General features: G+C 40.9%; 1 protein-coding gene across 14 annotated transcripts in view; it reads right to left on the reverse strand.

Moving 5' to 3' along the window:
- Positions 1–382: 382 nt before the first annotated feature.
- camk2d2 (calcium/calmodulin-dependent protein kinase (CaM kinase) II delta 2) overlaps positions 383–21,758 on the reverse strand; it is a 35,329-nt gene continuing 13,953 nt past the window's right edge. Inside the window, exons 3-22 of one of the 14 annotated variants that reach the window (XM_086032719.1) lie at positions 21,369–21,428; positions 20,457–20,511; positions 19,224–19,289; positions 18,711–18,783; positions 15,230–15,332; positions 15,039–15,122; positions 14,748–14,842; positions 14,323–14,445; positions 14,159–14,242; positions 13,867–13,909; positions 12,054–12,091; positions 9,902–9,961; positions 7,975–8,019; positions 7,484–7,532; positions 6,972–7,070; positions 5,623–5,643; positions 5,175–5,250; positions 4,993–5,087; positions 3,251–3,479; positions 383–1,862 (exon numbers count right to left, since the gene is read on the reverse strand). In XM_086032719.1, the coding sequence (XP_085888845.1) occupies positions 1,859–1,862; positions 3,251–3,479; positions 4,993–5,087; positions 5,175–5,250; positions 5,623–5,643; positions 6,972–7,070; positions 7,484–7,532; positions 7,975–8,019; positions 9,902–9,961; positions 12,054–12,091; positions 13,867–13,909; positions 14,159–14,242; positions 14,323–14,445; positions 14,748–14,842; positions 15,039–15,122; positions 15,230–15,332; positions 18,711–18,783; positions 19,224–19,289; positions 20,457–20,511; positions 21,369–21,428 (1,502 nt within the window). In that variant the 3' untranslated portion in view covers positions 383–1,858. Of the gene's footprint in view, positions 1,863–3,246; positions 3,480–4,992; positions 5,088–5,174; positions 5,251–5,622; positions 5,644–6,971; positions 7,071–7,483; positions 7,533–7,974; positions 8,020–9,901; positions 9,962–12,053; positions 12,095–13,866; positions 13,910–14,158; positions 14,243–14,322; positions 14,446–14,747; positions 14,843–15,038; positions 15,123–15,229; positions 15,333–18,710; positions 18,784–19,223; positions 19,290–20,456; positions 20,512–21,368; positions 21,429–21,758 lie in introns of those variants that run through there. The other 13 variants (XM_086032717.1, XM_086032721.1, XM_086032720.1 and 10 more) reach the window with 13 other exon arrangements.

Raw genomic sequence — 21,758 nt, forward strand, 5'->3', positions numbered from 1 at the left:
CTAGGGTTAGGGTTTCAAACTAGGGTTTCAAACTAGGGTTAGGGTTTTAAATTACAGTTTCAAACTACGGTTAGGGTTTCAAACTACTGTTTCAAACTAGGGTTAGGGTTTCAAACTAGGGTTTCAAACTAGGGTTAGGGTTTCAAATTAGGGTTTCAAATTAGGGTTTCAAACTAGGGTTAGGGTTTCAAACTAGGGATAGGGTTTCAAACATCATCATTATCATTCCTTTTTTTGGGGGGACGGGTTAAATTAATTTATACATGTGATTTTGTTTGATATTTCTAGCTAATTTTGTACTATATATATATATATATATATATATATATATATATTTTTTTTTTTTTTTTCAATAATATTGACATAAATGCATTCCAGATGACACTGTTTAGCTCATTTATTTACTTCTTAAACATTATAAGCCATCCATTGCCGTGCCGACAACAGTTCCACACCAGTTAAGGAGCTGTGCATTGAATTGACATCGTACGCTTCATCAAAAGGAAGGTTTTCTGTGTTTTGCCATTTAAAAAAAAAAAAAAAAAAGCGACAAATCATTTGGGAAGATGATGTGGACACCGTTGTTGTTCTGCTCGTAACGCTCAAGGAAAACATCCCTCACATCTCTTGTCTGATTACGCCTTTCATGCAGGTTGAGCAAAGTTGACAATTGATGTGAAGATGCCAGCTCTTTCTTCTTCGTCATCATCTCTGTGCAATTGGCAATGTAACACACTGGAAAAATGACAACAGAAAAGCCTATACGTACAAGTCATACAATACACAAGTACAAACATTATGAAAAAAATGAGCTTACTTCCTAAACATGTTTATACAAAATCTAAGAGGTGCTTTTTTTTTTTTTCTTCTTCTTCTTCTTCCTCCTCCACAATACCCCCCACCCCCGAGCCCCCACCCCCTCGATACGCAGCTTTGAACTTTATTGTGTTCTTGTTTTGACAACAGTTCCATGATACTGGAGGACAGTAGAAACATTTGGGACAGGACTGGTGCACAACATTAACAAACAAGTCAGTGAGTCACAACTCAAAACAGAAGATATTATAGTTTCATATGATCTTACTCAATATTTCCCCCCCCCCGCCCCATGCACTACACAATAGTCTTGGATGTTCATATATTACATATATGCTACATTCTCGTATTTCTTATATCACTGATATAAAGGCAAACATGTTCCAATGCAAAGTGTAAGCTCTGCTTTCTTTACATTTAAATTAGTATTATATGTTGAAGTCAGACGATTCAAACAGTATGACTTATAGCTCATAGCAAACATAAATATAGTCTGTAAATTGGATTTGACAAACTCTTAATTCCTCTGATAGCAAGAATAGCAATTTCAACGTTTGTTTTTTTGTTTTCTTCAACGATCACAATGTGTATATATATATACATCACCAGAACTAAAGCAAGCTCAATTTGAACATTCGGATCTTCCAATTGTTTTTGTTTCGTGTTACACGCACAGAAATACACATGAAAAATACACAATTGATTTCCAGGAGAGGTTACAGCAGTTGATTTCTAATTGATATATTTCAAATGCATACCAAAACGTCTTAAAAAACAAAACCAGGGAAAAAAAAGTTGCTCATATGCTCGTTTCATACTGTCCTAATACTGTGTGCAGCCACTCGCAGGTGGTTTCATAAGAATGAAGTCCATTGATTAAATGCCGTAACTGTAAAATGTATTGATACTTGTGTCCTGTGCCATGTCTTTAGAGGGTCAAAGGTCGCAGAGCAGTCATCACTGGTTGGCTTAACTGCCCTACTCACACACTTGCTGATGGGATGGGATTTTCTTCTCTCTTTAGTAACCATGCGATAATCCATTAACTGCAAATCACACAAAGCGAGAGCGTCAAGTAGAGCAAATTCAAACATACAAGGACAGGAAGTAGTTTTGTTTTCAAGGATGACCAAGCAGTTTGAGATTCACTGGAAATCTGGACCAGCCTTGGAAAAAGTCACAAAGAATACCGTGGAATGTCCCTGAGACGTTCAAAAATTGGGAGTTTGTCCACAATTTTCTGGGGGGAAAAAATACACCTCAAAAGTCGGCCTCGTGTGTGATGATGACCACAGAATTGGAAAAGGACGAGGACCCCGCACGTGCATGTTTGTGAGGCAGCTTGCATCCTAAATTTCACATTGTCATTTGTTATTAAAGTTGCTGGTTTGTATTTGTTTTAGTGTTTCTTTATCCAGGTAAGGCAATTGAGAACATATTCTCATTCATAATGCCGATCTGGCAGCAGAGTAAATAAAGTAAAATAAAAGCACAAATGAATAAATTATAAATCATATTTTTACATTATTATTTTTATAGTATTAAGATACATTATGTATTCATTTATTTTTAAACAGTACGATTATTTAGAAAAAATAAAAAGTAAAACAATAAAAAGTTAAGCGAGGCCGCTCCGTGAGCTGCAAACAAAAACTAAAGAAATAACTATAACTGAAATTGAAAAAAAACCCATTATCGTTTAAAAATAAAAAAAAATAAATAAATAAACCTAACTGAAACTACATTTTACGTTTACAAAACTAAGACTAACTATAATTATAACGAAAATGCCTTTCTTTTTTGTCTTCGGCAATTACTTTAATACACGAGCCTTTGGGGTTGATTTTAAACGTATTTTTTTCGATATTAACAGCACGTCCATTCGCCGGAAGAAAAGAAGGTCGAACAGTTGTAGTCTTCTTAATGTTTGTCGCACAGATGCGACGTCATCAAGCAGCAACCACCGGATGACGTTGCTCCTGAGAGACAAGTTTGCGTGTAGCTTTGGCTCGAATGGCTCAAACACAACACTAGATAAAAAGTGCTTTCCTTTTTTTGGTTCATACGTATGAAAAAAATATATACAATATATGTAAAAAAAAAAAAATTGTTCACTATTCAACGGGAGGAACAAGGAACAAATCCACTTTAGAAGTTGACAACTTGGTAAACAAGGCATCCTAACTTTATTATACTGTAATTAGGACGCATCCATGCATGCCTGCATCTAACTTTACAAGTACGGTATGCACTGCGCAAAATAAAATGCATGGCCCCACATTTACACATGTGCAAATGGAAAGAATGTTACGTTACTTAAAATAATGAATGTGCAGCAAGTCATGACTTTAATATACCACTAGAGGGCAGCAAAACCTTTTCACATTTTCCACTGCTGTTTTGGGCGCTGTCAGTGGTAGTAAGCGTTTCTTACTGGGAGGGGATGCTGGGTGAGCCGGAACGGTGGAAGTGGATGTTCTGCCACTTGCCGTCACGGCGGTGCCACACGCGGGTCTCCTCGGACTGCATGGTGCGCGGCATGCCGCTGCCGTCCATGTACTGGGTCAGGCGAATGTAGGCGATGCACGCCGCGTTCTCGCCGATCAGGTGGACGTGTGGGTTCAAGAGAATGGTGTGCACTGGCTTGTTCCCTTTAGACAGGGCTGCAAATTGAGCAGTGAGAGCAGATGTCATTGACGCGTGAATAGCGTTCGGTGATAAGAGCTGGGCAACATGGCCTGAACATTTCATCTCAGATTCAATACCCAATGCTTTATTTCTCCCAAAACCTGACAATTGCATAAACATTTTATTTCTCCAAGCATCAACTTGCAGCAGCCTCAGAAATATTATTATTTATTATTATTATTATTATTGTTGTTGTTGTAGGTATTATTATTATTTTTTTTATTTTATTTATTTATTTATTTTCTTTAACGGACTATGGAAAAACAAGTGCTTCTGCTTGGAAAAATATCCCTTTTGTTAAAACGTGTACTGTGCATCACTGTTTGAAAGTCTGGGGTCAGTTGGAAATACTTTTTTTTTCAATTAAGGTGATATTAAATCAATCGCAAATTCACAAGACATTGTTCATGTGACTTTTTTTGAAGTGCTTTTCTTTCAAAAATAATGACATTTCTAAGTGACAACAAAATGAAAAGGATATTTCCAGGATATGTTAAATAGTCATAGTGTCCCCTGCTGATGTGCACTGCTTACACTAAAAAGATCATTGCGAACAGGGGAGCTAGTTTACAACAGCAGAGTCGATGTTGGCAACTTCTGCATCCCCTCTGCTGTTGTAAACTAGCTCCCGTGTTCACAATGATCTTTTTAGTGTAAGCAGTGCACATCAGCACACACTTTCAACTATGGAAACTGCTCAACATTTTTGTCCTGGCCAATAAAACCAAATGAATCGCTTAAAAAGTTGAATTGGCAAGCCCTATCTGAAATGCAGCTGTGACTATTGCGAAACCAAGGTTCGCAGTAAGGTAAGGTTGCTCCATACAAGCAATGCCAACTTGATGTGGAAATATGAGGAACTCTATACAGTATTATGTTGACGTTGGCTTGCCAAGCCATTGAGGTTTCTGGGACATAACCAGTTTATCTGAACTATTTTTACCTCGGCCGCAGACATTTCACCATTTATAGCAACAGTCATTATTCTTTGGGGAATTTGATCCCAAGATCTGAGCGTACCTGCAGCAGCTATGATCTGATTAGAATGAATAGTGACGCAGCCAACAATAGGATTAGGCTAGAGACCATTTCCATGTAGCCTGCAGTATACATTTATTGAATCTGATCTTTTTTTTTTTTTTTTTTTTTTAAACTATACCCCCCGTTATTGTACCTAAAATGCATTGGCCCATTGACACTTTTCAAATCACAGGGAACTTCCTCCCCCATTGCCAAACATGCAAGGTAGTTTAGTTCATCAATATTAAGATAAACATCATACTGGACATCATACTGGACAAAATTATATTTTTTTCTAGTTTTTTTTTTTTTTTTTTTTTTCAAACGTTAGGGTAAAAGAGGGTCTGAAAATGCCTGGCAGTTAATGAGCTAATGGGCGGTTTAATTTACATGTTGGGCAGTTTGTCGGCTTGAGGCTGCCGCTTGCACCGCTTGAAGGACATCATCATTTATCTCCGGCGAACTCACCATTCTCAAAGTAAAAGCGGTGGAAGTCGTGTCCTTCCACCAGATTTCCCAGTGCCTCGGGCTCAAAGGAAGTCAGACCCGGATCGCAAATCTTCCTGTGACAGAAAAGACGGAAGAATGAGCAAAGAGAGCCCGCCCACTCAACAAATCATGATCGTGCACGGCCTGGAAAAACGACTTACGCGTAGGCCTCAAAGTCTCCATTGTTGATGGACTCAATCAACTGCTCGGTGACTTTGATAATTTCCTGTTTGCGAGCTGAAACAGAAGAGCACAAGACAACCGAAACTGCACTAAACTGATGTGAAATGACTTGGCAAGTCGAGTTCAAAGTGCATCTGATATCAAATCGACCTCAGATGATGTTCTGCTCTAAAAATTATTAGAAATGGAAGGCACTTAGAATCATAATTTTACATATATATATATATATATATATATATATATATATATATATATATATATATATATATATCTCTGTTGTTCCTTGTATATGTATCAAAGCAGGAAGCCTCCCATGACTAATAGTGACAGAGGGGTCCGGAATTGACGATGGCACAATTCCTTTCACCCAACAAAATGAACAAAATCAAAACTAGTACTATTTGACTACGGAACGTGTTGAATTACCTTTAGTGTTATTGGTGCAGGCTGGGGGATATTGAAAACATGACTTATTTCATGCAACAAAAAGCATTTGTTATAAGGTACTGTATAGGGCCCGACCAATATGGATTTTTGGCATACCCATTACCAATCAATCTGCCGATGAATTAAAACATTTATAACCTATTCACAGGCCGACCTGGTCCCCTATTCACTGCGAATAGCAGGGGCGAACTGTAAATATATGGGTAAAAAAAATAGAACTTTCTTTTTCAGTTCCTTCGAATGCATTGCGTGGCACAAATGCATTTCATTAATGAAGTTATGAGGAGATTAATCCTTGTCATATGTGTGTTTGTGTTACCAGTAGTTTGTGTGTCATATCTCACACATCTATGTTCTATTTATGTTGCACTACGTTTTTGTGTTATAATTAAAAAAAAAAAAAAAAATTATGGCTTTATGTTGTGTGTAAAATTGTGACATCCAGGTACATTCTTTGCACAACTTGTTCTGTTCACCTCAGCATTGCTTGTAAAAAATAAGAGTTGCTTTGTTTTGAATGACATGTCCATAGAATGACCTTATCAACAACTTTCATTAGATATATTTAAAGAGGAATTTAACCCAAACATATTTTTTTCAAGAATATATTCTAGAATTAAAGAGTAAAATCCACCCGTTTTTAGCCATCAAAAAACGTCATTTTCAGTTGACAGAAGTGACAAAATGGCCGCCCCCTGAGATGGCGAAAACAAGTGGATTAACTCTTATTCTACAAACGCAATAATTATCAGAATGCCATGTTTCAACTAGTGGGCCTTCATAGAACATATTCTTGAAAAAAATATGCTTGGGTTGACTTACAAGGTTATATAATAGATTTATGTGTAGTAAATAACGATAGACGTATTACAGCTGCTGGAGTATATGAAGGTAAAAACAATCTGCAAACATCGGCCGTTTGGCCGATGTTTGAAGGGCCATAATCGTCCGATTTAATCGGCCGGACGATTAATTGGTCGGGCCCTAATACATATGGTACTTTGACGAGCACAGTATAGAACAGTTAGGGTAAGAGGGGGATAGGGTATTTTTCTTCAACCACAATACAAACGCTGGGAAGCAATGCAAGTCATCAAAATCAATTTGAGGGGGGGGGGGGGGGGGGGGAAGCAATGTGGAAAATGGAGAAGTCAACATAGACCATACATCATGATAGTCGAATCTAATTTCTAATAGGAGGAACATGATGGGGTTTTGAGGCACGTTACATTGCGCGAGCAGTTTTCTTCCAGTTGACGGCTGGGTGACACAAGAGGAACCAGGCGGCGCATCCGCCCTCCACAGCACATCACAACAGAGGGACTTACTTTGAAATGAGGAGGTGGGAGTCTGCCTTGACTCAGACATCTGCGACGAGCGGCTCTTAGAGCTCAAGATACCGCTCACTAAGCTGCCCAGTCGAAGGGCTGCGAGAGGTTGCACGAGTGTGTGTTCGTGTTTGCGTAAGGAAAACATAGATAAGGATTACGTGGGAAGAAAAATTATATCCTAGGCAAAAAAAACATAAGAAAGGACGGAGGGGGGTAAAAAAAAAAAAAAAAAGGAGAAGCATGTATGCAAAACCGACGTCGTTGCATGCGTGACGCACATAAACCAGCAAAGAAAAGAATGCAAGGAATGGTGTGACAGTTTGAGCGAAGGGAAATTCCGCAGTTTGCTGTTAAGTGGAAACAAGGTGCAGTGCGCCCACGTTGTCGGTTGGGGAAAGGGAATCAAGGGAAGCGCACAGTGGGAACGATCCCCCGCGGAACTGCGCAGCTGCGGACCGGCTGCCGTAGCCGCACAGTGTGAAGTGTGAAGTGCTGACAACTCGTCCTACCTTTCACGTCCTCGTCTTCTATGGTGGTGTTGGCACTCTCAATGGACTCCTTAAACAAACAAACAAAAAAATAGCAGTCATTAACAATAAGAGTGGACATGTGCGGCCATTCATAACTATAAAAGTAATATAATATGGGAATAAAGTCAAAGCAATTTTATTTTCTGAGAAAAGAGTCAAAACATGACACTAATAAAGGTGTAACATTCTCCCAAAATGTTTCACTGCATTTCAAATAAAATCGTGTACCCGACAAGACATATTTTGTTTGTCTAATAGCATTAAAACTTGTCATTTTTGACTTATGTACTCATGTGTAGATTCTCAGTCCCCCATCATGATCATCTGCAAATCTTGACTCAAGGCAACTTTTAATAGTCTTTTGTCTTGTTTTCGGGAAAACGGCCAAAACGACTCAGGCAGTTATGCTATGAGGCAAAGCGGATTGAGTTTTTTGAAAGAAGAAGAAAAAAAAAAATCGAAAGGGTTACCTTGTTTCCATCCACAGGATTGTGGATCACAGTCGTCTGTGGTTCCTAAAAAGAGCATGTGAGAACACGTGTGACTTACTCAATCATAATTCATCAAAATCATCATCATCATCATCATCATCATCCCGCCACAGAATGTCTTTGTAGTTATCGAAACAAAGTCGACAGTGTACTAATAGATGAGTCTGGATTTGCGTTTGTGCGTTGTGTGCCAAATGTGGTAACTGCTTCCACCATTACAGCATTCTTATAGTACAAGTAGTAGCAGTAGACTAGTAAGGTTAAAGGCAGTCTGTTCCATGCATCTATCTAATCAAATGTCTTGGCTTTTGTAGAATCCCTCCCACTGGCCAACTCTGACCTTCTAATCACTCAGACGGATTACACTAGATTACGACATCATTGCGCGCGCGCGTGTGCCTGCGTGTGTATTTGAATACATAAAAGAGAAGAGAGAGCAAGAAAGCGATGTCCCCACGTGCATGCGGCAATCAGCTGGAGAGCAAATAGGTAGCACAGAGTCTTTCGACAACATGCGAAGCGGCGGCTTTGTGACCCGATACGCTGGACCAATCACAGCACGGGCACAGAATCCAACTATCAGGGTACAGTATGCACACCGAGCCGAGGAGGCGTCACCCTCGCGCGCCAATCGCACACGCATACGAAGCGGCAATCACAGGGCATGCCTTCTTGTCGTGAATCACGGGCAAACACTGATGAAGATAGAATTGACATATATGATTCTGAATTAATACATGCGTGTGTGGGTGTCTATGAATGGAGGGGAGGAAGCAGGAGAGGCAATCTGTCAGGGAAAAGTGCTTTTGAGGTAGCGGCTGCCCCCTTACTACAGATTTAAAAACCACGGCAATCAAACCGAATTAAAGGAGGAAGGAGTCGTTTCAATTTCTTAAGTGACCAACATGCATGGGTTTTTTTTTTTTTTCATTCCGATGTAGCACAGCCGTAAAAGATAGTTCATTCAGGGATAGCCCAAACATGGCCGACATAGTTTCGCCCCATCTAAATGAGCCCGGATAGTTCAACGGCCGCAACATTAGGTACACATGGAAATTCAAATGAGGCCCAATACAGGAATGGTATCAAAATTCACACAGGTGCATTAACAGGGATGATCATTCTCAGTGTTAAAACATTTCTTTCACTACATTTTATGATGGCTCATACAATGGTGTATTAGGGCCAATAGGAAGATTACCAGAATCCAGTTGTAACATTGTTAAAAAAAAACCAAAACATTTTTGACCGACTTTGCAAGAATAAATAACCTTTTAAAAATGGATTATCTTTGTTGTCATGAATTTTACAAGTAAATATTCACAAAAGTGATCCTTTACACAAAAAAAATTGTGAGGGCGGCCATTTTGTCACTTCTGTCGACTGAAAATGACATCACACACCCTCAGGGCTCAGATAACGACCAATCATAGCTCAGTTTCAGAAAACAGGTGAGCTGTTTAACTTCTCCTTTGAACACCAGTACAAGTATGCACAGTTTAATGCGCATATTTGCTTATATAAATGTGTTTGTATATTTCAGACAATCACCTAATAGCAAGAACACCTCTCAGTTTTAGCCATCACAGTTCTAAACTACAGTACCCCCTTTGTTGAATGAATACCTCAATCATTTTATTTTAATGATCTAGTTTCAATAGTTTATGTATTGGCTCTCATTCAAATCTGCGTGTGCACCTCATGGAGGGACATATCTAAGTGTGTTATCAAGTGATATGGTCGACAAGGGGAAAAAAATGATGTGAGACAAAGGTGAACCTGTACCTCATCCACACTTGGGAATGAGAAAGGGGAGGGAGCAGTGAGGGTGACGGTTGGTTGGTTGGTTGGTTATGGAATGCACACATTTGTGGATGAAGGTGTGGGTGTGGGTGAGTGTGTATACCAGTGCAGGGGCAGGGCCAGTGTCTTTAGGACTGGTCGCTGTGTTTGCTTTGTTGTTTACCTGCAAGGGGGCAGTGTAGAGGGAATATGACACTCATACACGCCTCACACAAACACACACGTGCACTCTCGCATTTTTTTGTACACAACCTGAGCGCAGACCACAGTGATTGACCTAACCTATGAGTCCCAAATTGATCACCTTCAGTGTTTTTCATCAGATCTACAAGGATATAATGTGGATATGTCCAACATTGCCACTGTGGTTATAAATCTTGACGACTACGCATCTCCCAAAAACAAATCGTCCATCATAGATGGTTTCTACGGTGAAACATTTAAATTGGAGCAAATCCTAGAAATGCTAACTAACCACTGGAACTGCCGCAAGATCTCATTAGATCTCAGCAATCTCCCGAGACTTCAATTAATCCTGCGAGACTTCAACACAGTGAATGTCTAAAGAATTAACTCCACAAATGTGTCGTTTTTTTTTTGTTCTCTGTGGCTAAATTTATGTAAGGGGACCAATAATGGCAAGGAGAAAAACTGTGATTGTCGTACAACCAAAAATTCACATTTGTAATGACTTACTGTAACGTAGGAAAGTGACAACAATAAGCCGACGATAACAATGAAAGAATTAATTGCGCGCACACAAGTCTGGTATAGTGTGTTTGGGGTCACGTTGTGCCTCACTGGGTTGTCCGGCACATGGAGCCGCCGCGCCCCCGACGCAACTGACGATTTGGTCATAGAAAGTAGACTGCACTTGGCGTAAAAACAGACGCATCTCCATTTTCATGCTGGGGCTAGTCTAGGTTAGCGTGTTTGTGAATTTGGCAGACGCGCTACGCATTGGTGGTCGTTCCGGGTGACATTGCTGCCTCGCCCCCGGCGCATATCGTAATTTGGTGACAAAAAGTAGACTACATTTTAGACCGCCTACTGTGTGGTGCAGGTGGTATAACGCGATTTGGGTGAATTTGATCGAGGCACAGACAGACAGATTCGGCACTCTGCAGGCATTTGTGGTGGATGTACTGTATGACACCAGTGTGGGACAATCCCTCTGAATCATTGTGGAAATCAATTCATTGAACAAATAATAATCATCATCATAAAAGCATCGCTGTGACCGTATGGCGCTATTTTGTCACGGTCATGGATGCACGGTCATGGGTGCAAGGCGGTCTCCGATTGCTCACGTCCCATGTGAAGCCAACTACTTCATCCGCAAGGGGAGATCTTGCGGTTTACCTGCCAATGTCATGCTCCGACCCCAGCCAGTGTATTTCTGATTCCACAATGTCAAGCACCGTGTGCGACCGCCCTGATTTGAATGCAAATGAGGGATGACGCCACGATTGGCAGGGAAAAAGGTTACGTTTCATCCCACACCGGCGCAAACTCCCCGTTACGCCCAATTTTGCCTGTGCAAAGTCGAGCAAAATACCAAAAGAATGAGAACTCAACCCATGTGCACAGTCGGACTGCGCTTTACGCTAGACTTGCGCTGGGAACGAAAATACAGCCCAAAAGGTCATCTTTGATTATATATTGCTGTTGACTAGTGATAATAACAGCGCTTAACTTCTTTTTACACTTTTCAAACATGTTAACATGTTAACGTTACTCAAAACATTGCCCGTAGAGTAAATAAAGGTTTAAAATGGCAACATTTGACTTGATCAGAAGAAAGAAACGAAAACATCTGTAAGCCACCGATATTTATTATTAGGTAAAAATACAGTCAACGCATCGTTTTTGCGGAAGTCATTTTTACTCTGTGGTCCTTTTTACGACTATGTGAGGATTAGTTCGATTTTTGCTGTAATGGGATGAGGTCACATGGATGATGGATTAATTCCCATTGCAGTGTGATAATATTGTCAGCCAGAGTGCGACCGGGAGAAGAGAAGAAAAGAATCCTACAAGAAATGTACCTCAGCCAATGTTGTCTGCGTCACCACTGTGAGATCAAGCAAATAAATAACCATCGCCCGCCGCCTGGCGTGACTTTCCCTGAATGATGATGTCGCTAAGTGCACAATGCATAATAATTATCTTTTATGCTCCTCAGACAGCAAACGTTCCATCAGAATTATGCATGAAAAAAAGCTTTCACTTCACTATGCGTATGAGCCACTCACCTTAACGCCGTCCGACTTTTTGTTCAGCAAACTCTTGGCTGCTGTGGGCCAACAAGACAGAAAACAAACTTCAGCACAAAAGCGAGAGTATGACAATTTGAGAGCTTCAGGAGTCACTAACATGCAGCAAGCATATCGGTACATTGCGCTCAGACACAAAATCATCTGCAAACTCTCAAATCCAAAGCAGCATTTGCTTCTGATGCATTTCGACAAGGTTATTTTTCTTCCAGGTATTAATTCACACGGATGCACGGTGGATTGGGTGTATTTAGCAAGTGACAATTTCCGAGGCTCCCGCAGGAGTGATAAGTTGGTGATTTGCACTCACATTAGCATGCTCTTATCCTCTACAGGGACATTTGTCAGAGCTGAAAGAGCGTCTTAAAACTGCATGCTATATCCGGCTAAAGATTTTCCTTTAATCATATATGGTAGTCGCATTTTTGCAAGCGTGCAGTGCCTTAAGCAATCAATCATTTTGTCTCCATGCATACTGTAAGGGATTGTCTGTTAGGACTAAGAAAAAAAAAATAAAAAGTAACATATTAATGATTAGGCACATTCCTGCTTCCCCAAAATTCCTTACCTCAAATTGAAACCACAATCCAAACAAAAGGAAAAGAAATTTGGAAAAAAAAGAAAAGAAAAAAAAAAGGAAGAAAATGATGAATAAAAAGTGACAAAAATGCTCTTGACATGTTACGGTAGAATAGAGAGAGGAAAGCATGCAAGCAAAAGACTGGGAAAAAAACTGTGAAATGTCGTGAAAAAAACGGTAACACGTAACAGCACAGATGGATTTCAGCTCAGGGAGGGATGAGAAAGAGAAACGAATGTTTATCTATGGCATCTTGGCGTCAGGAATCTTTGTAGCTACTGTGTATAAATACATTTGAAAAAACACACATATCTAAGGCGTTCCAAATTAGGTTATGAATTTATTTATTCAAAGACTTTGATCAGCATTTTGTAACATAATAATGCATCAAAATTTTAACACCAAATGAGGAAGATTTTGGTTTGTTCTTTGTTATATTCAGGGATGACCCTACAGTTGTGAAGTGTAATTTACTTAAAAAAAAAAAAAATCAGCATCAGCAAAGTAAATCTGCATTTGCTGAAACTTGGATTATGGCGAAATTAATTTGAGATTAAAGACATACAGAAAACTACAAAACTCCTCAAGAAAAAAAGTAACTTGGCATTTGTAAAGACACTTGAAACAAAGGAAAAACTTTTTTCACATTACAGTATTAGTGTTACACTATTTATAATTTGCTTTGTAGAGAACAGTAGTTCAACTTCCACTATCTAAGTCACTTCAAGGAAATGGGAGCAACAACAAAAAAAAACGATTCCGTGGAAGCTAATCAAGTCAAAGAAAGAAAATCTAAGAATAAATTGTCAACGTTATCATAATTATGCGTTGCACATGACTTTGGATCTGCACCAAAATTAGCACTAACATGATCTAGCATTATTTTCCCAACCTTCACTGATCTTGAGCACATATTCTACATTACAAATTCATACCACCAAACAAAAATGTCATCTTTTTTGCCATCAGGAAGAGCATTTCATTGTTCCGCCTGTTTCTATACGTCACTGGTAGCTCAACAAAGATACCTTGTTCGTAGGACCAATTAAGTGAAACTGGATGATTTCCCGCGGCAGTCCGGATGACCTCAGTGTTTGGAAATCACTGATATAGACCATTAAAGTATAGTATATAATGACCAAGGTGCTTTGCTAACAGGTTGATCCACTTTCTATCTCGGGCTTGAACAGCACACAGAAAGAAGAGACATACCTGAGAAGTTTCTTGTGACCAGCAAAGTGGTCAGTATGGCTCCCTGCAGTGACAGGAAGGGAAAGAAAGGGCAGGCAATGGTGACGGTAGGAAGGGAGGAGAAGACAGGATGGCTGATTAGAAGGTTACAGCAAGAAAAAGGAGTCTGGCACTTTGAGGGTTTCGGAAAGTGAGTCATTACTTTTATGTTGTGTTAGCGGAGTCTTGAGGGTCAAAGACATAGAGATAGAAGTCAAAGATGGCTAACAGGAGTTGCAGAAATAGAAAGACCCTGTCTCGCCAGACGTCTCACCTTGAGTTTCCTCCGAGCGTTGAATTTTTTCAGGCACTCCACAGTCTCCTGCCTGTGCATCATGGAAGCTACGGTGGACCGTTGCTACAGGAGGAGGAACATTGGAGGATTACGAGACGGAGCAAAAAAAGTTGCGGCTACGCCTGCGGTCGCGTGACACATACGCAGATCCAGGGATGTTTGAGGGCCTCTGAGGCAGTGATGCGTTTACTGGGGTTGATGGTGAGCATCTTGTTGATCAGATCTTTGGCCTCGGGAGTTACGGTGTCCCACTCGGGGGATGGGAACTGTCAGACAACAACAAAGACTCAAAACGTGGACGACACTGGTAAAGATAATTAAGTCAAACTTAAAAAAAAGCTACCATCATATATATATATATATATATATATATATATATATATATATATATTTATTTATTTATTTTTTTTTTCATTTAAATTTATACTTTTGGTCAAATGCGGGTCTGCTATTCGTACAAAATACTGATCAATCAGTGATGGATTGGTTTCCATCACTGCCATGCCAGACACTTTCAATTATTTAACTGTGTGTGTCCGTCTGCTTGCATGTGTATGATTGTACTTACGTCATAGGCCCCAGCCTTGATTTGTTGATAAAGGCGGTGCTGATCTTCATCCCAGAATGGAGGGTAGCCCACCAGCAGAATGTACAAAATCACTCCTGGGGTGGTATGACAATTGAGGTTTAATACACAAAGAGCAAATATATAGTGCAATGTCTCTAAATTTGACTTCCCGGTCACATTAAAAAGATGAAATAGAATTCTGGAGGTTTGTGTTTTGTGTATCATGTACGTATTATAGTATTGAAAATGAGTGAGGCTTGCTTCAATTCATACAAACAGCAGCTTATTTACCGCAGGCCCACATATCCACTGGTTTCCCATATGGATCTTTCCTCAAAACCTCAGGAGACAAGTACCCTGGGGTACCAGCAAAGCCTGGAGAAGTGAAATAAAGTCATGGAAGAGATGTGAAGAATGGTCTACCGAGACTGTGACAAAGCAACGAATGAGTCCGTTTGGAAAACTGATTTGCGAATACTCACCAAACCATGCCTGCTGGTCCCCCTGAACCTCGATAGCCAGCCCAAAGTCAGCTAACTTGACAGCCGCCCCCTTCAGCTTACTGGCCAATAGAAGGTTCTCAGGCTGCAGGGGGGCGGAGTCAAACAGGTTAGAGGTGAGCGGTCACACACCCTTTGCAACAAGAGGCCCCAAGATACGGATCTAAAACCAGATCAGTCCGACCAAATCCTAATCAAAAGTATTAGGGGTGAAAAAACTAAAGTGCTCTTAAATCAGTGCCTTGGGGGACTCCCTTGCTGCCACTTACGCTGCTCAGGGTTGTGGTGAACTGAAGCCTGAAGGCCAGGTGGACTACGCCCTGGACTGAGGGCAATCACAGGGCTATTGTGAATGGTACGCCGACCGGGAATCGGGCATATCCCAGCTCCATGAAAGACAACTATTTGAACCACTACACTACTAACGGCCTATGACATACGCATTGTCAAAACCGGTAAACCATACCAAAACGTGTACATTCTTAAATTTGGTCCAGCGCATTGACAGGCTGTCACCGAACGGTCACTTCAGCGCGTCAACAAGAACGGAAGGGAAGGAAAACTTGACCGTGATGCGAGAATTAACTGTTGGGTTATACTCTGTCACACTGTTATGACGTCACACTATTTACATAGCCAACCCATAAACGTACGTCCATGTAGGGAGTATACGCGGGATCAGTGTTTGCCGCACTAAGCTGAACCGAACTTTAACGCTTGGCAGAAACGCAGCACCAGATACAGATGTAGAAAAGGTCTTTTTCAACCTCGGGCCATTTTAGACAGCACTGTGTCATGAATTATACATTTTCTAACATTTGCAGAATCTAAGCTCAAATACCCTGTAAAATTGACAGAACAGACTGGGGGCTCGGGAAAGACAAATGGACATGCCGGCATAAAACGCCTAATTAAAAAAGCATCTGAAATCGTCAAGCGCAAACTGGCGGCTGATGACAGTCGTTCAGCATTATTCCGTTTCCTGTCGCACATGTTCCGAACCCGCTAGAACATAATCACGAGTGCTTTCAGGCTGCCTGTTTCCTTCACATACAAGCACCCCGCCGCGGGAGGTTTTAAGCATGCAGACGAGCGACGGAATATTCATGACCAAGGAAAATCATTCAAATCACAGCATGGTTTTTACATAATTATGTAAACGGCGTCCTGATTTGTGATTGCGCCTGTTCCCGTCACTCCAGCGCTACGATTTAGACAACAGCCTTGACAAATAAACGACAAACAATAGAGCTTGTGATTCTATGCGACTATTATGAACAAATGATCATTATTATTTATCTTGACAAGAGTATGTCTTGAGCCAAGAATGACAACTCAAGAAACGCTTTACAACTGCAAAAGGGCTGAATTGTTGCAAAGTGAAATTGAGATTGAATCAACCCTCATAAACTCATCAGAACTCTGAAAATGCTGAAAAAAATATAGTTATTTTCACATGGAAACTAAAAGGAGTTTTCTTTTTAATTAATTATTTAACTGATAGCAAGGCAGAGCATGTTTTTCTCCCCAGTTACTCCGGTCCGGCTTCAACCGGCGTTCCTGAAAAATGCATGTCGGGGGAAATGCGCACTAGACATAGTCCGTATTTGTGAATGCGATTGGTTGTTTGTCAATATGTGTAATGTGATTGGCTGCCGACCAGTCCAGGGTGTAGCCTGCCTCTGGGCCAAAATCAATTTATAGGCTCCAGCTCATACGCAACCCTAATGAGGACGAGTTGAAATAGAAAATGGACGGATGGATGGATGGAGGGATGGATGGATGGATATACATCAAATAAGTTCACAATGTTGGGGACGAAAAAAACGTTAACGGGACCATATCATGCTGTTTCGAGCTTTCCACAGTTACCTATAAAGCACATACGTGATTATATATTATTACCCTTGGCACAATGGCGATCTAATTTCTTAGGAAATACGAATTATTTTGACGGCTATTTTTCTAACTCGGAACTAAGACGCCCGGTTCACTAAAACCCCGACACTTCCCGTGTGGCTGCCGCACTCCTTTCACGACTTTATCCTAAAGCTGGCTGCTGCAGGCACCACCCACAAAACAGTAATGAACAGTTTATTATCACTCGGGAGACTATTGGCAACGAGCTCACTGTCATTCATTTGGCCGCCCCTCCGAGTCAAAGGCTCGTCGTCTTCACTCTCCGAAGCCGGTCGGCAGCCGCCCAAAGCCGCCATGCCCGAGGCAGGAGCCCGGGAAGCGGCAAACACTTCGCTCTGGCGCCCGGAGACTTCACATTTCAAGTGAATGGGAGCCAGTGTGTGTGAAAGGAGCCACTTCTGTCCAACCCCGGTGCAAAAATGAAAGTGTTTAATAATTGGTGGCCGCTCGAGAGAGTAGAAATGTAGAAAAGTGAGGACCCAGTCGTTTTCTCGGATTGGGCGGAGCTGTTGTTTAGAGAGGTGGAATGAGCAAGAATGCTCAGAGATGGCTGAATGGAGGAAAACACCACTTCGGGGGTGTTTTAGGTGAGGAAGTAGCATTTTAAACATGGCTAAAAGCTAAAAAAAAAACAAAGGGGATCTAGCACGATATGGCCCCTTAAAAAAAATTACCTGTGTTATTTTTCTCACTGAATCGACAGTTTCTTCCGATCAATTAATTAGAATGATTAATGATTCAATTAAAACACAGAAGGGATCTTTTTGTGATGGCGCCTGTTGAAATTAAGATGTATTATTGTTTGTAACCAGTGCATTGAGGATACTGTATAGAGTACACGCAGCGTCCATTACATTTGGTATAAGCAAGCTGGGCATTTTACAAAAATTTCCCGGTCCGTTTACCGCCTTCCTCTTACAGCCGGGGTACCCATGCGCCTTTTTGTGCGGCTGGAGTAAATAGTAATCACCTGTAGGTCAGCGCTATCATTTTAAAAGGGCTTCCCTTTGAGTTTCCGTCTACAAAGTTCGACCACTTTCCACTCGTTCCCTCCCCCGCCCTCCTGTCTCTCGTTTATCGCCGACAAAACGGGCGTCCGACATCGGTGGATAGACGGAGCGGTCCGTCAAATAGGCGCAATGCCCAGCTCCGTGCATACACACAATCTAATAAGAGCCACTGAAAACAGAAAAAGACTTGGATTAAAATTCCCTTATTTACTGTACCTACAAAAATCTATTAAATGCACTGAACAATACAACTAAAACAATAAACAATGTAAAATGAATATCTCTCTGTGCCATTCAAAATACAGCATCATTATCTTATAAAGTCACCATGTTTTGATAGCGCACTTGTGCTGGATCTCATTAGGTTGTGCAGGTGTACATCAGCAGCAGAGGGTGTCTACCAAAGGAGGAAATATCACACTATACCTCTTAATGTTGTTCCACCGCTACTGTCTCTTTGAATATACTGTAACTGTCTGTTACAGAAGGCGGAGACAGTAACCAAGGGGCGAAAGGGCAGGGGACATACAAACCTTCAAATCCCTGTGGACGATCCCATTAACATGGCAGTGATGGACACTCTCCAGAATCTGTTGGATGCAGTGGCTGAGGGCAGAAGGAGAACAGGAAATAAGCGTACGAGCGATGTTATATAATAGTATACAGTACGTATGGCAAGGACATGAAGGGGCGAGGAAACGAGACCAATTCATCACGTCCTCTTCATCAGACATTTATGTATGATGTTGTCGGCAAACCAAAGCTACGGCACAAGAACACTCTTATCCCGTGTCTCGTCCTCCCACCGTCTCCGGAGAAATAGCTGGCGCGGTGAGGTAGGCAGCGTATGATTAATACCGGAGGCTATATGTCGTTAATCACCTTTATAAATAGCTCAGAGAGATGCCTCCGAGGAGAGGCAGCTGCATCACACCTAAGAGACGACCATACGTGAAACACACCGATACACAAAGACCCGCGCGCGGTTGTTTTGCCGCAAGAAAAGCCGGACGCGCGCGGTGGCCCGAGACGAATGCGCGAGTTACCTGGCATCGGCCTCGCTGTAGTACTCGCGGGCCACGATGTCCTCGAAGAGCTCCCCTCCCGTCACGCTGACCGACACAAAACAACACGTTAGCGTGTTTTTATTCAACGCAGTGACTCAGGATACTCAGCTATCAAATACATGCCGCTCCATTTCATTTTGGGTTATTAATAATGTCGCTAACAATTGCCTAGCGAGAAAGACGAAACGTAGGTTATGTTTTGATGGTCATTTGCTAGTTTGAAAAAGATTAGAATAGTTACAGGGGAAATGAAATTCAGCAACAATGCATCCATTGCTAACCGAACAATGGCGCAAATTAATCATTAAGTTTATTATACTTAAAGTGGAAATCAACCCAAACACCATTTTTTTTTCAAAGAATATGTTTCCAGCAGGCCCACTAGTCAAAACACGGTATTCTGATTAATATTGCGTTTATGGAATATGAGTTAAGCAGCAAAATACATCCCTTTTTAGCTATCTCGGGGGCGGCCATTTTGTCACTTCTGTCGACTGAAAATGACATCACACACACACAGGGCTCAGGTAATGACCAATCGCGGCTCAGCTCCAGAAAACAGGTCAGCCGTGATTGGTCGTGACCTGAGCCCTGAGTAGTTGTGATGTCAACAGAAGTGACAAAATGGCCGCCCCTAGAGATGGCTAAAAACGGGTGGATTAATTCTTATTCCACAAACGCAAAATTTATCAGAATGCCTCAACTAGTGGGCTTGCATAGAACATATTCTTGAAAAAATGTTTGGGTTGACTTCATCTTTAGAGAATTTATCATGAAATATTTTGTACAGGAGTAATGTGATACGGTATTACAAATACATATGAACAGAACTCAATAGACTACTAAACAGATCTCCACGAAAACTCATGAAGAGGGCTGGTGCAATTGCCAGAAAGGACCAACTCAAATATTCTTGCAAATCCAGATTACATTAGAACCATTTCTCTTTTCATTTAAAAATATATCTGACACAATATGGACGAGAAAACTAAGGATAAATGCTAAACAGGTGAATTTTTGTTCCCAACTTTTCTACTGATTGCGTTTTTTTTGTTTGTTTTTTTTTTAAAGATCCTCTTATAATGTTGAGAATTTCTAGTGTTTTATGTTGTCATGGGATTCAAAAGCTGTGCAAAAAAAAAATATCTAAAAATAACACCATGACTTAACTGTAAAAGACTCTTGTTTACTTGTGACAAATGAGCGACTTACAGATCAAACACCAAATAGTGGAAGCCCTCCTCTGATATGCTGTCATGGAGGCGCACTGTAGAGATGAAGAAAACAAAGATGGAAGAGCTTTTTTTTTTTTTACTTTAAAAAGGCATAAATATTGTCCCACTTTCACGTCAAGGTTTTCTCTCCTTTCTGACTACACTGTATAGCAAAGTAAAAAGCTAATGTCCTGAAGCTGTTGGTCATTGCGGTGTAAAAATTTAAATGACATAATTGTAATTGGCTTGTACGCGGTTATGCAGACATGCGGACATTCTTGTGAATTCCTACTAGATGTGTATACTAAACGTCACTTTTGATAGGCTGTCGTTAAAGTTATTGATTTAAGAACAAGATATTTGCGTGGTTAAAATTTGCAGTGGCATCATGCCTACCTGGTGTACCTAATATAGTGGTCTGTGACTGTTTAAATATATCGAGAGGGTGCAGTTATTTTAAATATTTACAGTCAATGCGAATATACAGCGAATCATATGCACAACTCAAATGAAAGTACCTGTCGAAAAAAAAAAAAAAAAAAAAAGGAAGTCCCCCCCCCACCCCTCCAAAAAATAAAACATTGTTTTGTAGGGTCATAGAGGTTCTTGCTGTAACTATAGTTCAGCGGTTTGTTAAATGAGGAAAGGAGAAATGGCGATGGGTTCATTGCGGTTTCAAGGGGAAGCAAAAGTGTGATGCTTCTATGTCTTTTTGATGACTCAGCTGCGAGATTGCGCACATAAATCATCATTAGGTACTACGTGCGCACACATAGACGCCGCACGTGTTTTTTTTTTTTTTTTTTGTTTTGTTTTTTTTTTCAGACGCTTGCTGTCCAGAAAAAGCACAACTGGGAAACACCACGTCAACGTGCACGTTGTATTTAGCGAGGCGGCAATCACGGCTCACCAATATTGGGGTGCTTCAGTAAACGGCAGATCCTCGCCTCTCTCTCCAGCTTTTGATGATCTGGAAGAGAAACACAAGCGACACAAACACAGAGTTATTTTTAGCACAGTGATTGGCTTTCTGAATCATCTGACGTGGCGGCGGCTGCATTGTTGTCACCGTGTGAGTCTCGGCATTGTGGCGTGCGTGTTCGTGTACCAATGTACAGAAGGGTATCTTAATATATTTCAATTTTCAAATGCATATAGAAAAGATCCACTGCTCAACTACAAAAAATAACCTCATACTGTGATTCCCCCCCCCCCCCACTGTGCAAAGGGCTCTCTTGCATAAAAATTCCCATTCAAAAATGGCACAAAACTGCTAAACAGCAATCCAACCTCAAATGCA

This window comes from Filicampus tigris, chromosome 6 (assembly GCF_054856515.1).
Source record: "Filicampus tigris isolate MCC_2025a chromosome 6, RoL_Ftig_1.0, whole genome shotgun sequence".
NCBI classification, from domain to species: Eukaryota; Metazoa; Chordata; class Actinopteri; order Syngnathiformes; family Syngnathidae; genus Filicampus; species Filicampus tigris.